This window comes from Sceloporus undulatus, chromosome 2 (genome assembly GCF_019175285.1).
Source record: "Sceloporus undulatus isolate JIND9_A2432 ecotype Alabama chromosome 2, SceUnd_v1.1, whole genome shotgun sequence".
In the NCBI taxonomy this organism is placed as follows: Eukaryota; Metazoa; Chordata; class Lepidosauria; order Squamata; family Phrynosomatidae; genus Sceloporus; species Sceloporus undulatus.
The window spans coordinates 33,795,785-33,818,308 of NC_056523.1; the positions used below are offsets into that span (position 1 = coordinate 33,795,785).

Consider the following 22,524-nt stretch of genomic DNA (forward strand, 5'->3'; position numbering starts at 1 on the left):
AGATCTTGGAGCCCCTTTGAGACCCACTGAAAGAAAGAAGTGGGCAGCAGGAACTTCAATCTACTTCCTCTGATGCATGTAGTCCAGGAAACCTCCTGCTGCCAACTTTTTTCTTTCAGGGAGTCTCAAAGGTGCAACAAGACTGATCCTACAGACTAACAGGGCTATATCTTTGCATCCTTGCCTTAGATGTCAAAGGGAGGCTGAAGGCAGAGAGCGAGAGAGCCTGATCTGGCTGGCCTCCACTTAGGCTGGCCTTACCTGCATGCCTAGCCTTTGACAGCCTCCTCCTCTGGGGAAAGGAGGAGGAGGAGAAGGAGGAGGAGGCGTTGGCAGGTGAGCAGCTCCCCTCCCTTTGAGCCATGCCAGACTTTGCCCAGCCAGCGAGGGATGGAGATCCAGGCGATCGGTCCTTCCTCCGTACTGTGTAGTAGACGATCGGGGCTTTTGCCTGCCTCCCTCCCGTCCTCCCTGAGACCCCTCTGATGTTGCATTGGAGGAAGAGAGAGAAAGAGAGGAAGAAAGAAAGAAGGGAAGGCGAGGAAGAGGGTGCCATTGCAACATCGCCTCCCGATCCTTTGCAAGAGGATTGAAAGGGAGGGAAAAGAAAGAAAAGCAAAGATGATCAGCTGGCCACCTTTCCAGCCTTGGCGACTTTTCTGACAGCCGAAGAAGACAACTCCCAGCCTCCACAATCAGAAGGAAGCCTGGATCACATTTTGGAGAGGTTCCTCTTCAAGGGAAGCCTAATCAGGAAGATTTTGATTCTCTTTCTTCATCTTCTTCTTTTTGTTTTTCCTTGAAGCTGTTTTGTTTTTGCTTCCTTGTCTTCTTCCTTCCTTCTTTCCTTCCTTCCTTCGTTTTTCTTTCTTGTTTTCTTTCCCTTCTTGGGCTGCCAATGGATCTGTCCCAGTGTTGAAAGCTTTTCCAATGACAGCTCCTGGTGCTCTCTGCTCTGGCTTGGAAGACTCAGGTAAGGCAAAAAAGGACTGCAGCTCCCAGCATCCACAAGAGAGTGGGTTACCTTCAATGCAGGGGAGGGGAGTAGTTATGTCCTGGATGTCAAGGTACCTACAAGTGGAGGACAGTCCAGGAAAAAAAAGATGTAGGGCATGCGCAAAGGAAAAAGCTCTAAATACTCATATAGACCTATCAAAAAAGAAAATGCATGCTGCTTAAGTCCTGCTCAGAATGGAGGACCTTTTGGCCTCCTTCCTGGAGGGAAGGTAGAAATGGAGGACAGGTGCTGGGGGAAAAAGAGGACCCTTGGCCACCCTGCCTTTCTTGGGCCAAACAAAATTACACAGGGAAGGGAAGACAAGCGGGGCAAGGCTTTGGAGGTTTTGCACCAGCCCAAGCTGCAAAGCAGCTCTTCCAAGCCTTGCTTGCAAAGGGGGATGGAAGGAGGGCTTGAAAGTGGGCCTCTAAGGGACCAGAGTTAAGGGGAATGCTTAGGAAGGAAAAGGAATGGATACACAGAGTGTGTGTGAATGTGTGTGAGAGATCAGCATAAGAACCTAGAGATCAGCACAAGAACCTAAATCAGCTGGCCATCTGTCAGGGATGCTTTGATTGAGATTTCCTGCATGGGCAGGGGTTGGACTGGATGGCCCTTGTGGTCCCATCCAAGTCTATGATTCTATGATTCTATTTTAACCTTTACTTCAAACTTTAGCTTCACTTGCTAGGCTCTTTTGAAAGTTCAGGGGTGATCTGAACATTCCTTTGCTTAGTACAAGTCAGCCCCCCATATTCACGGATTCTTTTATCCATGGATTCAAGCATCCACAGCTTGGAAAATATTTTTAAACTGTATACATTCCAAAAGGCAAGCCTTGATTTTTTCCATTTTATAGAAGGGGCACCATTTTATTATGCCATTGTCTTTGGTGGAACTTGGGCCCCCCCCCCCCCCTTTCTCTTTAATTTCTTGGAGAGTGATGGAGTCTCCTTCCTTGGAGGTCTTTAAGGAGAGGCTGGATGGCCACCTATTGGGGGTGCTTTAATTGAGAGTTCCTGCATGGCAGGGGGTTAGACTGGATGGCCCTTGAGGTCTCTTCCAACTCTATGATTCTTTGACGATGATGACAACGACGATGATGATGATGCACTTGTCTTCAGACATCAGGACAGTTCATTTTTGGAATGTGGAAAGGGGAGAGTTTGTCTCATGGGATGTTTTGTTGGTAGGGTGGAAGGAATCAGAAGGCTGTAAAGGAAAGCTGCCTGTTTAGATGTGCACACACACTAACACACACACACAATGTGGAGAAAGAGGAAGAAAGAGATATAACATACACAAAAGTGAACAGCAGGGAGAACAAGTATTTATAGATCAGATAAGTATATCACATACACAGAGAAATGAAATGAAGCAGCATCCTGCTGCGAACAACTATGTTTTCCTATTTTTCAGTTAATTATGTTTCCCTTTTGAATTAAAAAAAAGTTGCATTTGATCCCAATAGATTTTCCTTTCCCTCATTGAAAGGTGCAGTTTACTGAGATCATGTCAGTAATAATATTATTAACAGTGTTACGATCATATCATGAGCACCATCATCATCATCATGTCTAGTACACTGTGAGAGAAAGAACAAGAGTAGTAATTATGGTGGTGATGCTACCAATAGTGTTTTTGCCTGCACTTGACCCACACCAAGGTGGCTCTTCATCCTGAACATCTTCCAACAATGGGTCACTTCTCTGAGTCTCTTTGTAGGGGAAGCCCAACCTCCATGCAAATGAAAGAGTCCTTTTAGCATGAGAAAAGAGGTTCCTTTGGGCTTGGGAGTCTTTTCTCCCTTCCTTTGGGTGGGGGCCGGTGTTGTGGGTAGGTGGTGGTAGGGAATGATGTATAGATGATTGGATTATTAGATATAAAATGCTATCTTGTCATTGGCTGACGGAGGAGTGTGCCTGAAGTTTCATTAATCTGGCAATGTGAAATGCAGCAGAAGGTGTTGTTAAAAGAACTGGACAATTCAGACACAGCGAAGCCTTGAAAAATCTGGCAATTCTCAAAGGCTTCAAGGCAGGGGTGTTAAACTTGTGAAATTTAGGGATATCTCATACACACACAGAGAGAGTTATACAAGCCATTGGGAGAATGCTAGCTACAGTTATAGAAAAGCACTGCTCCAGAGTGATACCGAGCAATGACATGTGTCACTCATCACTGGCAAGCAGAGATCTCTTGTTTCTATCATGCGATGTACTTCAGAATTTTGATTCAGTTTGATTTCTGAAAAGAGCATCTTTATCCCCTTCTCTGCTACCTTTAAAATCCAGTCTAAGCTTACAAATATTCTTTAGGTGCTGAAGACAAGAAAAGTGTGTGTACGTGTGTGTGTGTGTGTGTGTGTGTGTGTGTGTGGGAAATCTGGGAGTCAGAAGAACATGATTCTGAGAAACAATTACTTTGGTCAGCAGACAACATTACAATTAAGAATTAATGACCTTAGAAGATAAAAACGATCCAGTCCCTACCAGAGAGGTATTAGACTTGCTGGGTTGTGAAGGAAGAATCTCTTTAAAATGCACCCTGGTGCAGATAGTCAAGTTATTATTTACAATGTGCTTTACAATGTCTTGCCCAAATTAGTTTTTCTCTGCATGCAGTAAGACTCTGTAAAGGTTGTGAGTTGCAACCTTCACATGCAAAAGACACTTGCAGCTGGGATTCTCGGTGTGCCTAGTCAACAGGCAGCAATAACATGTGCTGGCCTGGGATGCAACCGTCATGTTGCTGTGCTCTGGAGTGGTTTAACTCTTGAAAATAAATCAGTTGCCTCCCAATGATCAGTCAAATCAGTTGCCTAATAATGTGGTACAGTTGAAACAGTTGCCTGACAATGTTGTGCAGTCAATCTGATACCAAAAACAAAGCAAGAAAACCTATAGCTCTTTTTACTGAAGTTATAAGTAACTGCAACCCCCCTTCCCCCAAAAATAGCTTTTCAAGGTATAAATAGCAGAGATTTCTTAGCTTTTGTTGTAAGACTGTTCTGTGGAACTTTAAAGACCAACACATTTGTTGTGACAGGAGCTTTCATAGGCTCAAACCTACCTCCAGCAGAAGCACTTAGGCTTTTGTTAACTATAACAAAAATTAATGAGAATTTCATGCATACTTCTGAATTATTAAAAGTTAATGTAGAAGCAGACGTCCTTTTTTTTGTGTGCGGCTCCCCTTTATGTGCTCTTTGTCATATGACAACTGCAGCCTGGAGGAAGAGACGGGAAGGTATATGTATCCCACCAGTGTGCCCCTTCCAACATGATCCAGAAGCAAAATGGTATCTGAGGGGAAACAAGATGGTTTGGCTTGCTGTGGATTGCTAATTCTTGTCTAACCTTTCCTTTAGAGAATGGCCATGGTCTCTGCAATGTCCTGGGTCCTGTATTTGTGGATAAGTGCCTGTGCCATGCTGCTCTGTCAGGGCTCCCTTCACCATACATTTCAGCAGCATCACCTGCACAGACCAGGTAGGACCAGTCACATGGTGGATATTATCAGATGAAGTCGCTTTGTCATTTGGAAAGAGAACTGAGATGAATGGATACATGTATGAGTTAGTATGTGTTATGTATTATGAGTATGCCTTTTTCTCTGTGGGAAATTCTGTTTGATATCTGAAGTTATATAAGTTATCATCCTGTATGGTGCCATCATTAACTTAATAATTAATCACCTGGTGTGGAAACACACTACCTATTTGGGGCTTTGTATGTGTCCGTATATGTGATTTGGTTGGTTTTCTCATAGTGTAAAGGAGGGTCACCATGGGAAACCTATTTAGATAATAATTTAATCATTTCTCCATTATACCAGTGTTTGTGTGAGTGGAAAGAGAATACAGTAAGCCTTTGTTTTCCTGTGGAGAAATCGTAGAGTTATGTAACTTAGGATGACTCTGATTTGCTTTACATTTGCCAATTGAGGGACAGGTTTCCCTCCCCCTACACATATACTTATTAAAGATCAGTTCTTGCATACAGAAGAGCCTGCTTGCCCACATTAGCTGGGGGCGGAGAGAAAATGTAGCATATTGTGTCCAAGTGGAAAGGCTGGAAGAAAAAAGAAAGAAAGAAAGAAAGAAAGAAAGAAAGAAAACAGAGCCATGCATTAAATGACTGCAATATGTATAATGTATTCAAGAACATGGTGTGTGAGTTGGGGTGGCTAGGGGCAAAACAACCTTTAATGAAGTTACAGCACAATTGTATGCACATTTACTCAAAAGTACACACACAGACACTGACACTGTGTTCAGTGGGATTTACTTCCGGGTACGTGTGCCTAAGGCTATGGCCAAACCAACTCCTTTGAAGCCCTTCTATCCTCAGGAAGCTATTTATTCTTCTTACAATACTTGCAGTTGGCATTAATAACAGCAGGATTTGTCAAAGACTGCTCTTGTGGGTTTTGGAGGTGTGTGCCATTGTGATAACATGAACAATATTTCTGATGTTGTGCTATGCAATCATTTCAATGATGCTCAATGGCTGAAGGAGCAGAAATTTTTTGAGTGTCGGTAACAGAAATTGATTAAAGTAAAATTGAGTCTAAGGCATTTCATTAGGTTGCCATATTTCAAGTGGAGATCAACAGTGTACTATTTCAAGGCTGACTGTTCCTTTTGGAACTTGCTCCATGAGTTTACTATTCAGGACATAGCCAGGAAGTGGGCATTTGTAACAGTGCAAACAAATAAATTTTTACAAACAAGAGATAGCTACAATCTGTCTCTCCTCAGATGAAATGATGAAATTTTAATGTGTCATGTAATATTCTCATATTTGGTAACATGGATGGATACAATCATGAGATCACACACCATAAACCTTATGAATGCTGCTATAACTCCAAGAGGTGATGGATTCAGTTTTTAAGTCTTAAGAGTTTTTAATATACAGGAAATAAAGTAATAGCCTAAGAATCTGACTTTACAAAAGTCTTAATGAATGGATGGAAAGATTAAGACAAGAATTTTATTCTTATAGTTATGCTCATATGACAATAATGCCTGTGGATCCCAGTGGTTTGCACATTGAGTCTCAAACTTTTATAAAATGTGTATATTGTGTTGCTTTCTTGTTGCCATTTTAATTGTTAGCAGCAGAACAGTTTGTATGTGTTCCTTTGGAAGTCATTAAGAAAAGTATACAAATGCACCTACAGAAACAGAAAGGAGCTAGAATGTCTGTCTATGAAATGACACGAGTGGCAGCACAATGGATAAACAAGCCCCTAAATAAATAAATAGTCAAAAGGAAAATCTAATCTCATTTTTGCCCAATCAGTTGAAACAAGTGACATGATGAGAAAAAATGAGGGATAGACATTCTGGTGGTTTGCAGCATTTGCCTAAGATTGAAAAATCACCTTCTTTATGAAGCTAGAAGAGCGTGACACAGGGCGCATACAAAGTACCGGAGAAATGGGAAATATGACATATCTTTCACAGGGGCTGTGATACAGACAGAGTGAAGGGTTTACAGCTGCCTCATCACCTGCTTAGGAACTGCAGGACTTTTCCTCTTGTGAGACTTTCCAAGGCAGCCAGTCTGTACCCTACATGAGTAAGATTGATGGTGTTCTGATCCAAGGCAGCCAATTCCAGGCTCTCAAGAAATAATCCACTACTTTGACAGATGAGTGGAATTTGACAGGAATGTAACACATAGATTCAGTTTGTCCTATCTGGATAGGGCAAGACACCGAGGGTGCTTTAGGAAATTAACACTTAGAGGTTTCCTTACCTTCCTTCCTGTTTTTTTTTTTTGGGGGGGGGGAGTTGTTTGTCAGGAGATGAAAAATATACATATTGTGTATATATACTGTATGTATCTGTACATTTGTGGTCTGACGTAGAATGTAAGTGTACATTAAAAGGAATGAAAGTGTGTTAATGATAAAAAGGAACAGGGCTTTTAAAATATTCAGCTCTAGTCCCTAAGTAATTTGCTATTCTACATATTTATATTATCAGGAATACATCATTTACTTTAAGATAGCCACTTTGAGTTAGCCACTGTTTATGGGAGATTTAAAATAAGTGAATAAAAATGGGGTGGGAAGATGAATCAATGCACAATTTTTTAATTTAACATGGTTGTTTTTAGAAGGCTTCTTCTGTATTTTTAAGAAGGAAAAAATGGTTGTAATTCATTGTCTAGCATTCTTCCATCACAATCACCATGCCGTCCCGACACTTCATAATCATTCCTGAGGTCCTTAATTTGTATGAGATAAGAGGCCTTCCAAACAATTGCACTTGGCTGGTGCAGGAAAATGAAAGAAGACAGGATTTTCTTGGTCCTTGGCATCTTTGTTTTCATCAGTCAAATATCTTCTTTAAAGACCAGGACAGAGCATGGTGGGTATAGGGATTGTTTTCTTCTTGGATTTTATTGTATCTTTGATGTATTTTACTGTTGTAACCTGCCCGGATTCTCTGTGATAGGGCGGGCTAGAAATAAATCATTATTATTATTATTATTATTATTATTATTAAATATCATACCATTTGGTGGAATTATATCTATTGCTCTTGGACTTAGCTTTAAATGAAGCTGTGTAGAGGTATCATTTATTTAATCCAACATTTTGCATGGAGATTTTGAAACAAAGAAACAGAGTTTCAAGGTTTTTCATTCCATGGTTATTTTTCAAACATAGGCTCCTGCAAAATAAGCTAGGATGTGGTGTACACACGATGTTGCTTTCCATTTTTGGAACCACAGCACTCTGTTTTTTGCTTGGTCCATTTCAAGCCATCTAGCATACTGTTTCTGCACAGTAGTGGCTGCTATTGAACTGGAGTGATAAAGTTTATGGCAAGAAAGGGTAGTTCGAGGGAGTATGTCATCATGGGCATTATTTGTGCAGATTGATTATAGTGCAGCTTTCAGACCATGTATTCCTACTCTAAATAGCTGTGGCTTCATAGTGTTAGTGATATGAAAAGGTTCAAATGCCTGTGGGTACTCATCATGCATTTGTTTTCTTTGCCCAATTGGCACCAATATCTTCTTACATCCTATCTGCTGCACAGTTCATTTCAGTATTATATGAATCAATAGGAATGGAAAGAGATGAAACAATAAAAATCCAGCTTGAGAGCAGGTTGCATACAAGCAAACTGTACCTGTGCATCTTGACAGTCATTTGCTGCAAATTTCCATAGATTCATGGAAAGCAGCAGAGAGGTTTGTTGCCACCTTGGTGTATGTTATCCACATGCTGTGTAACATTAAACTGAAATATCTTTCTGTTTAGCTATTGTCTTACTATAAAAGAGGGATGCTTGCAGACTCTGGCTAGGGCAAATAATTATCCAGTATAGAACCAAAATGTAATGCATACTGCCCCTCAACTCGTGGAGAATAGCTTAGTAACTGAACCCTCAAGGGTGAGAAGCATAATGGGATTCCTGAGTATGGCCATGGCTGCCATCTTTTCAGTTATAGGAGGTGACTGGGCCCAGGCTGTAAAGACCAGCAGGAGATCTGGTTTGGCTGAAGGCCTAGAGCAATCCCCCAGCCTGGTCAGTGCTCCTTAGCCAGTTACACTGGTTGATTTATCTCAATTCTTCGGTTTTAAACTGTTTACAATCTGTTAAACATGTTATTCATGTTTAATATGCATTTAGTTCATTTAAATTATTTTTATGGTTTTAAGCTACTTTAATTTCCCCAAGATCTTTTGATATAGGGTGGGACAGAAATATAATATTAGGATAAGACTACATTCCTGCTTGGAGTCACATACTGCTCCAATTGTTCCCCTCTATCAAAATTTGCACTTTGAAATGTGTGCTACAGTTCTTAGTTCAAAAAACATTTCAAAATGCTTTGGGAAAAGCACATCCTGAGAGAAACTGTATTTAAAACATTAGATATGTACAGAAATACAAAAAAGTCATGTTATTTTTTTAAAGAAAAATCACAGATGACTATAGAAATGAGGCAGAAAAATCTTATGAGTAAATAGTTTCATGTGACATGAATCAGGAAAAGACCAGTTCATCCATCCAGGTTGGGGACTATATTACTGATTGACTGATTGATGATATTGCTATGTCACATCATAACATAGAGTTCTTGGTGTGGCTGAACAGAAAAACTTATAAATACAAACTATCACAAAATCAAAGGCACTTGAATACAGCAGAAAATAAAAGTGGGAGGAACCCCCATCATCAAAGCACAGATCTTAGAACTGAGAAGCCCAGGCTGTAATAGGGTACTGAAAAGGCCTGAGTGAATAGAAAGGCATCCACTTGGCCTTCAAAAGACCACAGGGACAGTATCAGACGAATGTCTTAGAGGAGGGTGTTCCATAATTGGGAAACCATCCCCAGAAAATACCTCCCCCCCCCTACTGGTTACCTGTCTCATTTCATCCAAAGCAAGGCCCCTGAACACGATCTTAACATAAACAGGCTATGGGTTAAAACTGGAGTAAAGCAAAAACTGGAATTAAGTGAAACATTAACAGAATTCCTTCCAAATCGTCCACTTTGTTTCTCTATAGGATACTCACAGAATCAATTATGAAATTTCATAGATGCCAGCCACAGATGCTGGTGAAACATCAGGAAGAAACTCTTCTAGAACATGGCCATATAGCCCGAAAAACACAGAAAAAACTATGGATGCTAGCCATGAAAGCCTTCGACTTCACTATGGAGATTTCCATTACAGAATATTCTCTTGGTTATAGAAGAGCAGGGCAGGCATTAGAACAGCATCTTTGGGCAGGTGTCAGGGTTCCCAGAAAGTCCCTAGAAGTTATGTCATCTATCCATCCATCAGCAGTGATGTTAGCTCAGCTCCCATACTTAAAAGGTAAATGGATTTAGGAACAGCCTTCTGTAATGACACACAATACCCGATAGCTCTGCTAATTAAAATGACAAGTGGCTCACAACCATTCATTGATGATCTCAGAAGTGGTGCTGCAGCCTCCAAGTGTCAGCAGTAATATAAACCAAAATGTGGGGATGATCCTGGCTCCTCTAAACTCTGGATTTGGGACTTTATCATGCTAATCTGATGTCCTGCCACAATTGTGCTACTTTAAGAATAGAAGCAGACTGTCTTGGTGATCCATGATTGTCTGATCTATTTTCCACCTTGCTGAACACTGCCTTTGGGAGGAGGTGTGGGAATAAGCCATCCCGGCTGTCATCCACTTCTGAAGCCAGCTGCTATGTGAATGTGCAGCTCCTCTTCCTCCTGAAGAAGGGCTGTACTTTTCTTGATTTAATTCATCTGTGTTACAATGTTTATCTCCCCCTGCCCCTACTATTTTGAGTAGAATGACCTAGCATCATCATCTACTAATAAGTCATGTCATAGTTTCTAGTGAGAGTTCAAGCTTGATTTGCTCTTGGGTCCATTAATTATCTTTTTGACAGTCTGTGGTAGACAGAGAACTCTCTTCCAACACACATTTCAAATGGGTTGATGTTCTTCTCGACTGTCCAGATTTCATAACTGTACACAGAAATCAGAAATATTATGGTGTGGATGAACCTGACTTTTTTTTAATGATGTATCTTTACACATGAGAACCTTAGCTGGTTCCTTCAAGGCTGTCATTCCAAGTCTCAGTCTTCTGATTTCAGACTGCAGTCTTCACAAATTGCAAACCTTGTGGCAATACTGGGTAACAAAACTATGATAGCAGTTGTCTTGTTGCATGAACCTTTGAATCTTGGAAATACACTTGTCCCTACACATTTGCTAGGGTTAGCAGCACAGGACCCCTGTGAATGTGGAAAAACCGCAAATAACAAAAAACACTATGTTTTTACCTGAGAGAATACCTCTCTATGAATCTCTAGGTCCTCCAATACAATTCCGTGGTCAACATCTGTCAGTCACTGACCATAGAATTGTGCTGGAGGTGCTACAAATGCCTGGTGGACAGTTCTCTCTAGAAATCTCTAGGATCTTCAGTGTGACTTTAGGTTAAAGTTGACCATAGAGTTGCACTGGAGGACTTAGATATTTCTAGAGAGAATTTATTAATAAAATCTGTGAATAATCAAATCTGCAAAAGTCAAAGCCGCAAATGTTGAGGGACAAGTGTATTGGATGGGTTGTTTCCATCTTTTTGATCAGTCAGTCTGTCCTTCTGTGCTTGTATGGGTGTGTGAATTTCTACATAAAGGGAAAAGACATAGGTTTTGGGCAGAGATATTTTGTGTCTTTTTTAGAAAACTTGACAGTAAAAAAAGCAGGGCTTATTTCTACTGGAAATCTCATGAGACAAGCTGTTTTGTGAAAAACAAGTAACTTAGCAGGATTTCCAGTCCTTAGGCATGTCCCAGATATTATATAAGGAGGACAGTATGGACATAATTATAATTTAATAACACATAATATTTCATGTTATTTTCATATAATTGCTTTCACTATATGAAAACTACAAAGAAGGCAATGGACTTGGTCTTTAAGCTGTTGCAAATTGCTTTAGCCCTCTTTGAAAACATCTCCTTTTTCAATATTCTGAGTATACAGCATATGAAAGAAACAATATTTAGGAGATCTTTAGGCAATCTTCATTTCCACATGGAAATGTTTCATAAAATATTACCAAGAGTGAAGGCGATGCTCTGCAATACTAAGATGAAAAACCACAGGTGGCTCTGATACAATGGGGGGAAAGCATGAAACTACTGTGGTCGTACAAAGGACCTTTTAATATCTACAGCGGAAAATGCAGGGAATGGAAATGAGAATGATGTCACTGAAGATATATGTAAAGCAACTGAACAAGCATGTTAAACCAGTAGCAGAAAGGAAAAAGCAAATCGACAAAGGACTGACAACTATCAAGGGATATATAAGAAATAAAGGCACAAGGAACATGAAGGGAAATGTAAGCCTTACTAAAAATGGATAAACTAAAAGGACAAATGGTTTTAATTTCTTTGCTTCAGTCCCAAATAAAATAACACAGCAGCAGTCTACAAACAACACTGAAATATCACAGTGATCATTGTTCAGAATTCAGAATTGTTGATGTTTACTTAAGGCTGCTAACTCCTGATGCCAAAAAGTGCTGGGTGGAAACTAGGCCACAGAGCAAAGCTGTGAAAGAATGTCTGTAGTTCCCTGGATGGTGCCATGCAATTGTGAAATCTTCCTCTACATGCTGTTAATGATGGTCACTAATTTAGATAACTAAAAAAAAAAAAAGATGGGAGTCATATGGTCTTCCAGATATAGTTTGATTGTAATTTCCAACATGCCTCTCTATTAACTATACTGCCTCGGGGTGCTGGCAGTTGCAGTCCAACAATATCTGGAGGACAGCATGATTCCCAGCCCTTTTCTTAAATGACTTTCATAAAGGGCATGTCTAAGTTTCAATTCCTAAGTTTGAAATTTGACAGAATGGTTTGCATTCTAAAGATTTTTTTTTTTTTTGCAAAATCTGGATATCTGTTATGTTTTTGAGATGCTATAAGCCTTCTCCTCCCCCCTCTCTCTCCCTCTCTCTCTCTGATGACTCCTGTAAACATTCCTGTACAATGTGTGACCAACTGAGCAGAATTAAATCCACTACTAGTGTATTGTGGCTTACCAAGTGTTTGAAAATCTTCTTGCTGATGTTGTTGCTATTGCAATATGGCTTGCTCGTGATTTTTTTCATAGGCAACTGACTGGTAGCAACCCAGTAGCAGATCACCACCACCCATATTAGTCAGAGTGTCAATGTATCGAGATGTGTCGACATGTCAGTGTGCATGTCTCCACCACTGAATAATATGGGGCATGACCGTCCATATTTTTTTGCTTCCACCAGGGGTTCCTGGAACCAAGCCTTCAAGTCAAGTGTGACTTCTGATGACCCTATTCTAGGTTTTCCCTGGCAAAATTTCTTCAGATGGGGTCTGCCACTGTCTTTCTCCTTGGCTGGGTGTGACTTGCTTGAGTCCATGGCTAAGCAGGGATTCCACCACTTGAACATGGTACTAAAATTATGTTTTGCCATAACACCATGTGGCAAACAGCAAACTCCTTCAAAGAGAAGCCTTTTGGATCCATAAACTGTCATTAAGTAAACCTTATGGTTTAAATGATCATTTAGACTTATCTTTTTTAAGACCTGCAAATTGGGGCAAGCTGCTGTTTTGCTAGCTAAAGTGGAGTCTTCCACCTAGCTCTTTCCTCTTGCCTGAAGCTTAGCCTGCCAAAATTGGAGACTATACCCATGCCTCCCACCTGGAGACGACTTCTGAAAACTGGAGACTCAGTTCCAGGCCCTGAGGTTTGGCAACCCTACCATCAATTCCTTTTGTTATATCAGCATTGCACAAGGATAGTGCATGTCCTCACACTAAGCCAGAGAGTCCATCTGGGAAAGGGTTGAAACAATTTCAAAGAAACAAAACAAAACAAAACCACATGAACTTTTTACAAAAATCACCACACAAACTCCAAACTCTTCATCTCCAGTATTCCTCACCCTTTTGTCTCCTCACTTGCACACCCAAAGGCATACCATAATCCCTTAAAACCTTGGTCTGTGCTCTGAGACCTGGTTCTGTGAACACTTCATCATTAGGAATGATGGGTGAAGTGTCTACTAGTTGACTTCTCCTACGTGGACATAGCAAACCTGTCTCTTTCCAAGTACAAATTTTGAAGCCTGTGTGAGTCAACCAGGGGATTTCAATGCTCTGAGCTGTTGTTGTGTGTTGCTGTCATAGTGCTGCAAGAAAGTATGCTTTGATGCTTAAGGCCTCAGGAAAATGAAGCACCTACAAATTCCTCCCTCAAAGATGAGATCTGTGTTTTCTGTACTGGTTGTTTCAGATGGCTGCATTTAATTATCAGCCTAAAACAAACTCATTTTTGTGTTAAAAAGGTGTGTTTTCCTTTTAAGACATGAATGAGTTCTTCCTCTTATTATCATATTGTTTCAGTCCTTTCTCTTCTTGTGTTCTTAGTGTTTTGATTGTTGTTTGCACCCCGCCTCCAGTTTTTAATGTTTCCTTTCCTTTCTGTCATGGTGAAACTGAGAATTGCTAAGAGCAAGGTTTTGGCTTCTTTGGGGATTTCACTTTTTCATTGGCTTCAAATAGAATCAACAGAATTGTTTTCTGGAGCCAGACTTGTGCTAGCATTGACAGTGGCACTAGATATCCCTGATTGTGCTTTGGGATAGTGTCCCTTTGAGGTTTTAGCCAGTGGGACCTTGGATACAAAGAAGAGTAAATATACGGAGTACAATATACACATGCATGCCCTGTAAACCTGGAGCCAGGATATTTGAAAGACCATCCCCTGCCAACTGTTCCCAGAATCTATTATCTTCAACAGAGGTCCTCTTCTGTGTCTGACCAACCTGACTGGCTAGGTTTGTAAGGTTACAAACAGGACTTTCTTGGTGGAAGCCTCTCAGTTGTGAAAACCCTTCTGGCATCAGTCTGGCTCCATCCTTGTTTTACTTCTAGCGGGTGCTCAAACTCTGGTTTATTTTGAAATAATTTTTAAATACATTTTATTTTACACTGGAAGATCTGTAAGGCAGAATAGTTGTTAATAAATATTTTTAAACAAATAAATTTGCACTAAACAAGGGGGTAATGGAAAGAGTTAGGGGATACCATTTGGAACTGTTTCTTCCAAAATAATATGAAGCACCATGTATTAATATGATAAAATGTATACCTCAAAATGGAAGGTCCATCCCTCGCAGAATATGTGGTGTGTATACAAGTACATATCCCCATATGCCTCTTTTTCTAAATGCATATTTTTCATTGCTTCTATGTTGTTTCTTTCCTCCTGCCATATCCTCTGAAGTGTAGAAATGGGAAATGAGAAGAGTCATCTGTCCAGTATTTGCCAGGTGGAGAAAATGTAAACTGGGTATGAAAATGGGCTCCTAATTGAGTGGAAAAGTGGGGGAGGGGGCTATCCTCATTTTCCAAAGATTAAGGGTGCATTAATACTGAAGGAAGTCCAGTGGTCACCAGTAAGACACACTTCCCAAGTAACTGTCAATTCAGGTCGTGTCTGTCTATTCAAACTACAGACTTCACCCTTATTCAGATGTAATGATCCTGGACTTGTTAGATTTATTGGGAATGAGCTATGTGCCTACACACTCCCTTTTTGCCATTTCTGACCATTTCCCCCTAGCAAATCAATTTTTAAATGAAAGATCTCCTGGTTTCTTAAAACTAGTTTCCCATACCATTTGAACTTGGAGTGTTATGTCTTCTTGACAGAGTCTGGTACAAATTTTCTGCCCCTGGGGCTCTCTGAAGGCCAGATAGACTGTCAAAAATATCAAATAAGGAAACAAACAAAAGAAAAGTGGAAGTGGCTGAAAATCTTTTACTTTGGGGAAAAACACCAGAAAATTATTTTGTGATATAGCATATTCTCCAACTGCCCTGACAGACAATTTTGATTAATTTTCTGTCCTCCCACCTTTTTAGCTGCTTTACAGCATCCCAGTTTCTGTCTCCTCCTCCCAGTTCCTCTTAGTTTTCAGCTTAATTCAATTGCTACAAAATGAATTCAAAGTGCAAAGTTATTTGCACTCCATTAAATCAACAGAAGGGAGGGGAAAGGTGAGGGAGAAATCTTTCCATCCCCTGCAAGCTCAGGCAAAAGCAAACTTCAAAAGCCTAGCTTGATAATTTTTATCACACTCTGATGTTGCTTGTCCATGTGTTTCCTGGTTTTCATCAGTGAAATTTTGGAGGATATTATATATTATATATTACAGGGAGGCCCTTGCCCTGTTGGCAAAGTGAATTGCTTATTTTCTTTGGAAGTTCACATGGAGCCAATGCTCCTTTTTTTTTGTTGTTGTTGTCAGAAAAAGGGTAGTTCAGGGAACAGCTTTTGGAAGCTGCAAAGAAAAATAGTAGTTCAAGGAACAGCTTTTGGGAGTTTTGCAGCTTGTCCACCCTTGGTTGAGGAGCTTCCTCCTGACTAGGCTATCAAGCCAAGATCAGATCCATGTTGAGGAGTTTTATGTCTAAAACACACAGTTATGATACTTCCTAATGTGACCTAACAAAATTTGAATTAAACAGGTCACAGTATCCCCTGCTCTTGTTGGAATAGAGATAAGTTCAAGGAGATGATACCAGCCTACATCATGTCTCCAAACATCTCTTTGACTGCCTTGACTAAAAGTAATAGACATGCTTCAAGAATGTTAGAGACATCAAAGGCTTGTGCAGGGCATACTGCATCAGAATTTGTAAAAGTAAATGGATGACAGTGTTGATACTTATGGATGCAATGTTACTATATGTATAACAACAAAACGTCTTCTATAGTTCTGAGAAGGAGATGAATTTCACAGATAGGCTATGTAGATCATACTGGGACAACTGTGGCCTTCCATATTTTTTGAACTACAAAACTCCAGACCTATTCAGCATAGCAAGTAGTGAATCTGAAAACACCTGGAATATCACAATTGGTCAGATTTGGTATATATACAGTGGGCCCTTGCTTTATGTGGGGGATCCATTCCGGAACCCCCTGCATAAAGCAAAAAATGTGTATGCTTGAGCCCCATTATATCCAATGGGGTTTGTGCTCACTGTGTGGCTGTGTGCACGTCCCACAGCCGTGTGTGCCATTTGCAAGCCCCATTGGATATAATGGGGCTCGTGCTCACTGCATGGCTGTGAGCATGTGCTAGGCATTCACCCGTTTCCCAGGCGGCTTCAGCATATGCTGAAAGAAGCCTATGAGGAGCTGAAGTATGGCGTGGGCTCACTGTATACTTCTTCTTTTAGGATACTGTAGCCATCAGTCAAGAGGGAGGTCAGTGGAGAACGACCTCTTAACTTTCTCTTTCCCAGGCTAAATATATCCAACTCCCTAAGCCTCTCTATGTAGGGCATGGCTTCCAGATCTTTTCCCAACCTTATTGCCCTCCTCTGGACACATTCTAGCTTATCAATATCCCTCTTGAACTTTAGTGCCCAGAACTGGACACAGTATTCCAGGTAAGATGTAATCAAAGCAGAATCTAGACACTATACTCCTGTAGCTGCAGCATAGAATTGCATTGTCTTTTTTAGCTGCTGCATCACACTGTTGAGTCATGTGCAGCTTATGGTCTACTGAGATTTCTACATCCCTTTTGCATGTGCAAAATGGTAGTAACTCATGAACCAAGTTGTACATGCATTGCTTGGGGAATGCATCATCCATAATAGGACCCTACATATCCAGTAGACTTAAAGCTCCCTTTGTTTGAGTTCTCGTTTTAGCAATATTTTTCTAAGTTAGATCAAGATCAGGAAAAATTATGTATCAGAGAGCCTGTGAGCCAAGAAGAGCCATAAATGTTCTCTGTCATGTTTCCAAGTAATATATTATTCCCATTGTAAGGATGATAGATATGTTCTCCGTGCAAATATCAGTGCCTGAGATGCATACAGGTGCTCACTTGAGTATCAAAGTCTCATACCACTTTTAATTATGGTTGGTGTTTTGTATTATTTTTACTTTTTCAAACTACTTTGAACATTTCCATAGTGGAAGCTAGGATAAATATATGCTAGATAGATATGACTCCAAGTCTTGACTACACTCTACATGTTACTTCTGGGGTGTATGGGTAAAAAATGAGCATTGATAAAATGCTAAACACTGAGGAAAAGGCTTGACCTGTCTGCCTTCCTTGGCATAGATTTCTTTGCTAGGCTGGAGAATCATGCAGAAACAGTAGTGGAAGATTTATCCCTTCTGAGACAAACATCTTCTGTAGCAGTATATACATAGGCATTCTGGGAGGCATTTCCTCTCCCAAAGACAATCAGGCTGCACAAAGCACGGTTGATGGTTGCAATGTTCCTTTGAATCTCAGAATCTGCTTGCGATGTCTTTACAGATTTGGAGTGAATTTAGGGGCTGGACAGATTGACAGAAAGGGGCGGCGAGATGCTGCCCCTTTCTGCCCCAGAAGCAGGCCATGGCAAGGCAACCACATGCTGCAGCCTGTGCATGGCTCAAAAAGAAGCCCCCTTCTTTTTGTGCTGCTGAACGGGCACCATGGCTGCTGTGGTGCGGCATTGTGATGCCCCTTGTGCACACCATGCCATTTGGGTGCTGCGCATGGTGAACATCATCATGGCACACCCCGGGTGGACTAAGATGGCACCCACAGTTGACGATAGGGTTTGGGAGCGTATGAATGCTCCACCCTACCACAGCCCTAAATTAGGCCCAGGTCGACACAAAGTGCTGGTCTGTCCAGGCCTTTACTTGTAAACATGGGATGGAAAGAATATTTGAAAATATTCAAGAAATGGTCACTAAATGTGTTTCTTGAGTGTCAGGGACCCCTGATGAGGAAGTCAGAACTGACTAGAAACTTCACCACATGGGACGTATTCTGCACAAAGTTTGTATGAGATCTTTTTGTGCAGAAAACAGAGTTTTCTGTGCGGGAAATCTCCACTATGTTCTGTGTGGGAAACAGCATTTTATATGCATAAACCACTGTTCTCGATGCAGAAAATAGTGGCGATTTAAGAATGATGGACTGGAGCCAAGATTATGTTCCTATCTGCAGTTGGTCCTGGGGAAGGATGAGAGCTGGCAGTACTTTATGTACTCTTGATCCAAGTTCTTTAGAGCTTTATGGATACTGACAAGCAGTTTGAATTTTCTGAAATCATATTATAGGGATGGTTGATGGATGCCATAGTGGATGGTGAATTCAGCCTTGCTTTTACCACTGCTTCTCTAGCAACATCTCCAAGTTGAACAGGAGGTCCACTGGGGCCATACTAGTGTTCAGTACTATCAAAACTCCTGTTCAACTTGAAGTAGCTATGGGAAAAGCAGCAGTGAAATCCTGCCCTACACCACTGGGTACAGTGGTCACCCTGGTATATTGGTTATCATTGTTTCTGGCTTTGCAACATTTCCTAACCTTGGATCCCTAATTGATGATTAATGTCAACACCCAGAATCTCTAGTCAGAATGGCTAATGATAAGGGATTCTGGAAGCTGGAGTCAAACAACTTTTGGAGACTTACAGGTGGGGGATTACAGTGTTAAACCATCATTTCCATTTACTTAAAAAGTAAAGATGAGGGTTCATCACTGAACCCAGAAACATTATTTTAATTCTATATTTAGCAGTGGGGTAGAAGTCTGGCTTTAGAATCATTCCTATCAAACCGCTCTTTTGCCTTGTAATGCTCATGGTGCTATAGTCATATCACCGGAACAGTGCTGGTTTTTAGAATGCGTTTCGTCTTCCTGGTGTGCTGGAAATTGCCTTCCTTTGGGCTAAAAGCCATCACATTTTCTGAGAAGGTGTCCAATCACATATTGATCCTGTTAAAGTTTACAACATTTCCAACTTCTTTTTCTTTTGAATTCTGAAAAATAGATTTCCTGTTCTCTCTCCACTTCCTCATTCTTCTCCCCTTTCTCTGTTCTGTTTCTAGTTGGCAGGCAGAGAAATCAGTTATGGATCAAATGAAACCATTTGTCATGGATTAAGGCATGTAAATGCCTTGGCGACAGCAGGAGACAAAAGTTACATAAGGAGCTGATTTGCTGATTTGGATTTTTTGAATTAATTAATGAATGTCAGCATTTGTTTCTGGGAAACCCCTCCCCATCTCTTTACAATTTGATATTTTTCTTTGAAAAGGTATATTTAGTATTAGCTCTTGATATATGTCTTCAGTCAACTCCAGACTTATGGTGACCCACTCATATGGTTTTCTTGGCAAAATTTATTTGGAGGAGATTTTCCATTGCATTTCTGTTAGACTAAGAGAGCGTGACTACCCAGTCTCCATTGCTGATTAAACTCTGGTCTCCTGGGATTTTAGTTCAGTGCTTAAACCACTACACCATGCAGATTCTTGAACTTGAGTCTTTATTTAAAAGAAGAAGAAGTAAAGGAACAAACTTTGTTGTCTATATTAATTGATCTGTATCATAATGGGGAACAGTGATCTCTGCTTAGAGAAGAAGTATGAAACTCTTGCCTCTCCCAATGTCTGGGACTAACCCTCCTACAATTCCTTACTGTTATTCATATTAGATGGGGATGGTGGAATTTGTAGTGCAGTTTCCCTGACAACAATGTGTCTGATACTTTTGTAAGTGTCATTTCTCCCTTCCCCACAATGATCACGATGTAGCATTGTTTACAATGGGATAAGAGTGCTTTGTTTTTAAGTGTTCAGAGGACTTTGTGAACATTTAATTTTTTTTAATTAAAGGTCTTCATAAACTAAGGTCCAAAACACACTGCATATATAATTTAGTTTGAGACTGCTTTAATGGCCCTGGTTCAATGCTAGGGAATCTTGGAATTAGTAGTTTGTAAAATATTTAGTTTCCTCTGTCAGGGAGCTCTGGTGCCACAACTACAGTTCCCAGGATTCCCTAACACTGAGCTAGGGCAGTTAAAATGGTCTCAAACAGGAGTATTTCTGCAGTGTACTTTCAACCTAAAAATTCAATACACCAGACAAAACAGTATTTTGACTCTTCAGCAACATTAAGCAAAATACAAAATAAATAAACGACAGTAAGCAAAAAGCCCAACGATACAGACAATACTACAATATAAATTAAACAAAATAAATAAATTATTTGAGTCAGGTTTTATTTATATGACGACTTTCCTGATGGATCAAGGTGGCTCACAACATTTAAAAATAAATAAATAATTGTGACTTACAGCTGTCTTTCCTTAGATTATACGATAATGCTTAACCTTCTAGCTGCCTCTTTATAATCTAAAATGTTACACTATCTACATAAGTTTAACTCATACCAATAATCAAAATAACTCATCACCATCATTCTTTCTCATGGTTTTTTGTGGATTTTTCAGGCTATGTGGCCATGTTCTAAGAGAGTTTCTTCCTGATGTTTCACCAGCGTCTGTGGCTGGCATCTTCAGAGAATGCTTTGCCTGGAAAAATTGGGTGTATATATACTGTGTGAGCCTGGGAATGCAGGAGTGATTTGCATGTGTATTGTTCTGTGTTGGTGGCAGGCCTCAGGCTGGGAGGCTAATGCATAAAAGGATTGGTGTCTGCCAATTGGTGATCATTATCTGCTGGGAAAGTCCCTGACTCTGAGTGGTTTCTCACTTGCATTTGCTGAGTCCTTATTTTATGTTTCTCAGGACTGGGAGCCAAATTTTGTTCACTTTAAGGGTTTCTTATTTCAGGTTGAAATTATCCATATGTTTGTGGATTTCAGTGGCTTCCCTGTGCATCCTGACATGGTAGTGGTTGGCATGGTCCAGAATTTCAGTGTTTTCAAACAGTATTTTATGCCCAGGATGGTTTGTGGCATGTTCTGCTACTGCTGATTTTTCTGGCTGGCCCAGTCTGCAGTGCCTCTCGTGTTCCTTGTTTCTTGTTTGTACAATGTGTTTGGTGGTCCCTATGTAGACTTGCCCACAGCTGCATGGTATGCAGTAAATTCCTGAGGCTGTGAGAGGGTCTCTCTGGTCCTTGGCTGAGTGAAGCATTTGCTGGATTTTCTTCATCGGTTTGTAAACCATTTGAAAGTTGTGCTTCCTCACCACTTTGCCTATTCTGTCTGTGACTCCTTTGATGTATGGTAAAAAATACCTTCCCTTTGGGTGGCTGCTTGTCTTCTGGGTTTTTCTGGGCCTGACAGCCCTTCTGATGTCTGAGCTGGAATAACCATTAGCCTGTAGAGCCCGGTCTAGATGCTTCAGTTCATCTTCCAAGAAATGGAGTTCGCAGATGGGTTTTGCTTGGTCTACCAGTGTTTTGATTGTTCTTCTTTTTTGTCCTAGGTGATGGTTGGAGTACTTGTGCAGGTATCTCTCTGTATGTGTGGATTTTCTGTATACTGTGTGACCCAAACGTTGGTTCGGTTTGCGGATGACTAGGACATCCAAGAATGGCAGTGTTCCTTCCTTTTTTTTTCCCATAGTGAATTAGATGTTGGGGTGGATGTTGTTCAGATGGGTCAGGAACACAGCCAGATCTTCTTCTCCATGGCTCCAAATGGTGAAAATGTTATCCATGTATCAGAACCAAGTTGTGGGCTTTTTTGGTGCTGTTTCCAGGGCTTGCTTTTCTAAGTGTTCCATGTAAAAGTTTGCTATCACCGGGCTTAGAGGGCTTCCCATTGCTACCCCATCTCTCTGTTTGTAGAATCCATTGTCCCACTGGAAATAGCTTGTGGTGAGGCAATGTTTGAACAGGGCTGTGATGTCTTCTGGAAAAATCTGTCAGACATATACATATAGCATATAATTTTCTTGCTCCTGTGGTCATATATTATAATATTTTTCCATAATTTCTTTCTAGTTGATCATCCATCAGTCCCTGAAGAAAAGGTTCAGGTTTTAATTGTATATGAATCTTTAACATTCTTGTTTTTCAGTACCAGCAATCCAAGGTTGCTTTATATGTCTTGCACTGTTTCTCTAGAGTCATATACCACCATTTTGTTACAAATCTCTTTAAGATCATAACATAAAGTAAATTTCA

At 40.5% G+C, this 22,524-nt stretch overlaps 1 protein-coding gene across 2 annotated transcripts in view; it reads left to right on the forward strand.

The window, feature by feature from the left end:
• Positions 1-253: 253 nt before the first annotated feature.
• Positions 254-22,524, forward strand: part of TAFA1 (TAFA chemokine like family member 1) — a 439,395-nt gene continuing 417,124 nt past the window's right edge. The window contains exons 1-2 of one of the 2 annotated variants that reach the window (XM_042447959.1): positions 254-973; positions 4,368-4,488. In XM_042447959.1, the coding sequence (XP_042303893.1) occupies positions 4,371-4,488 (118 nt within the window). In that variant the 5' untranslated portion in view covers positions 254-973; positions 4,368-4,370. The remainder of the gene's footprint in view (positions 974-4,367; positions 4,489-22,524) is intronic. The other variant, XM_042447958.1, reaches the window with a different exon arrangement.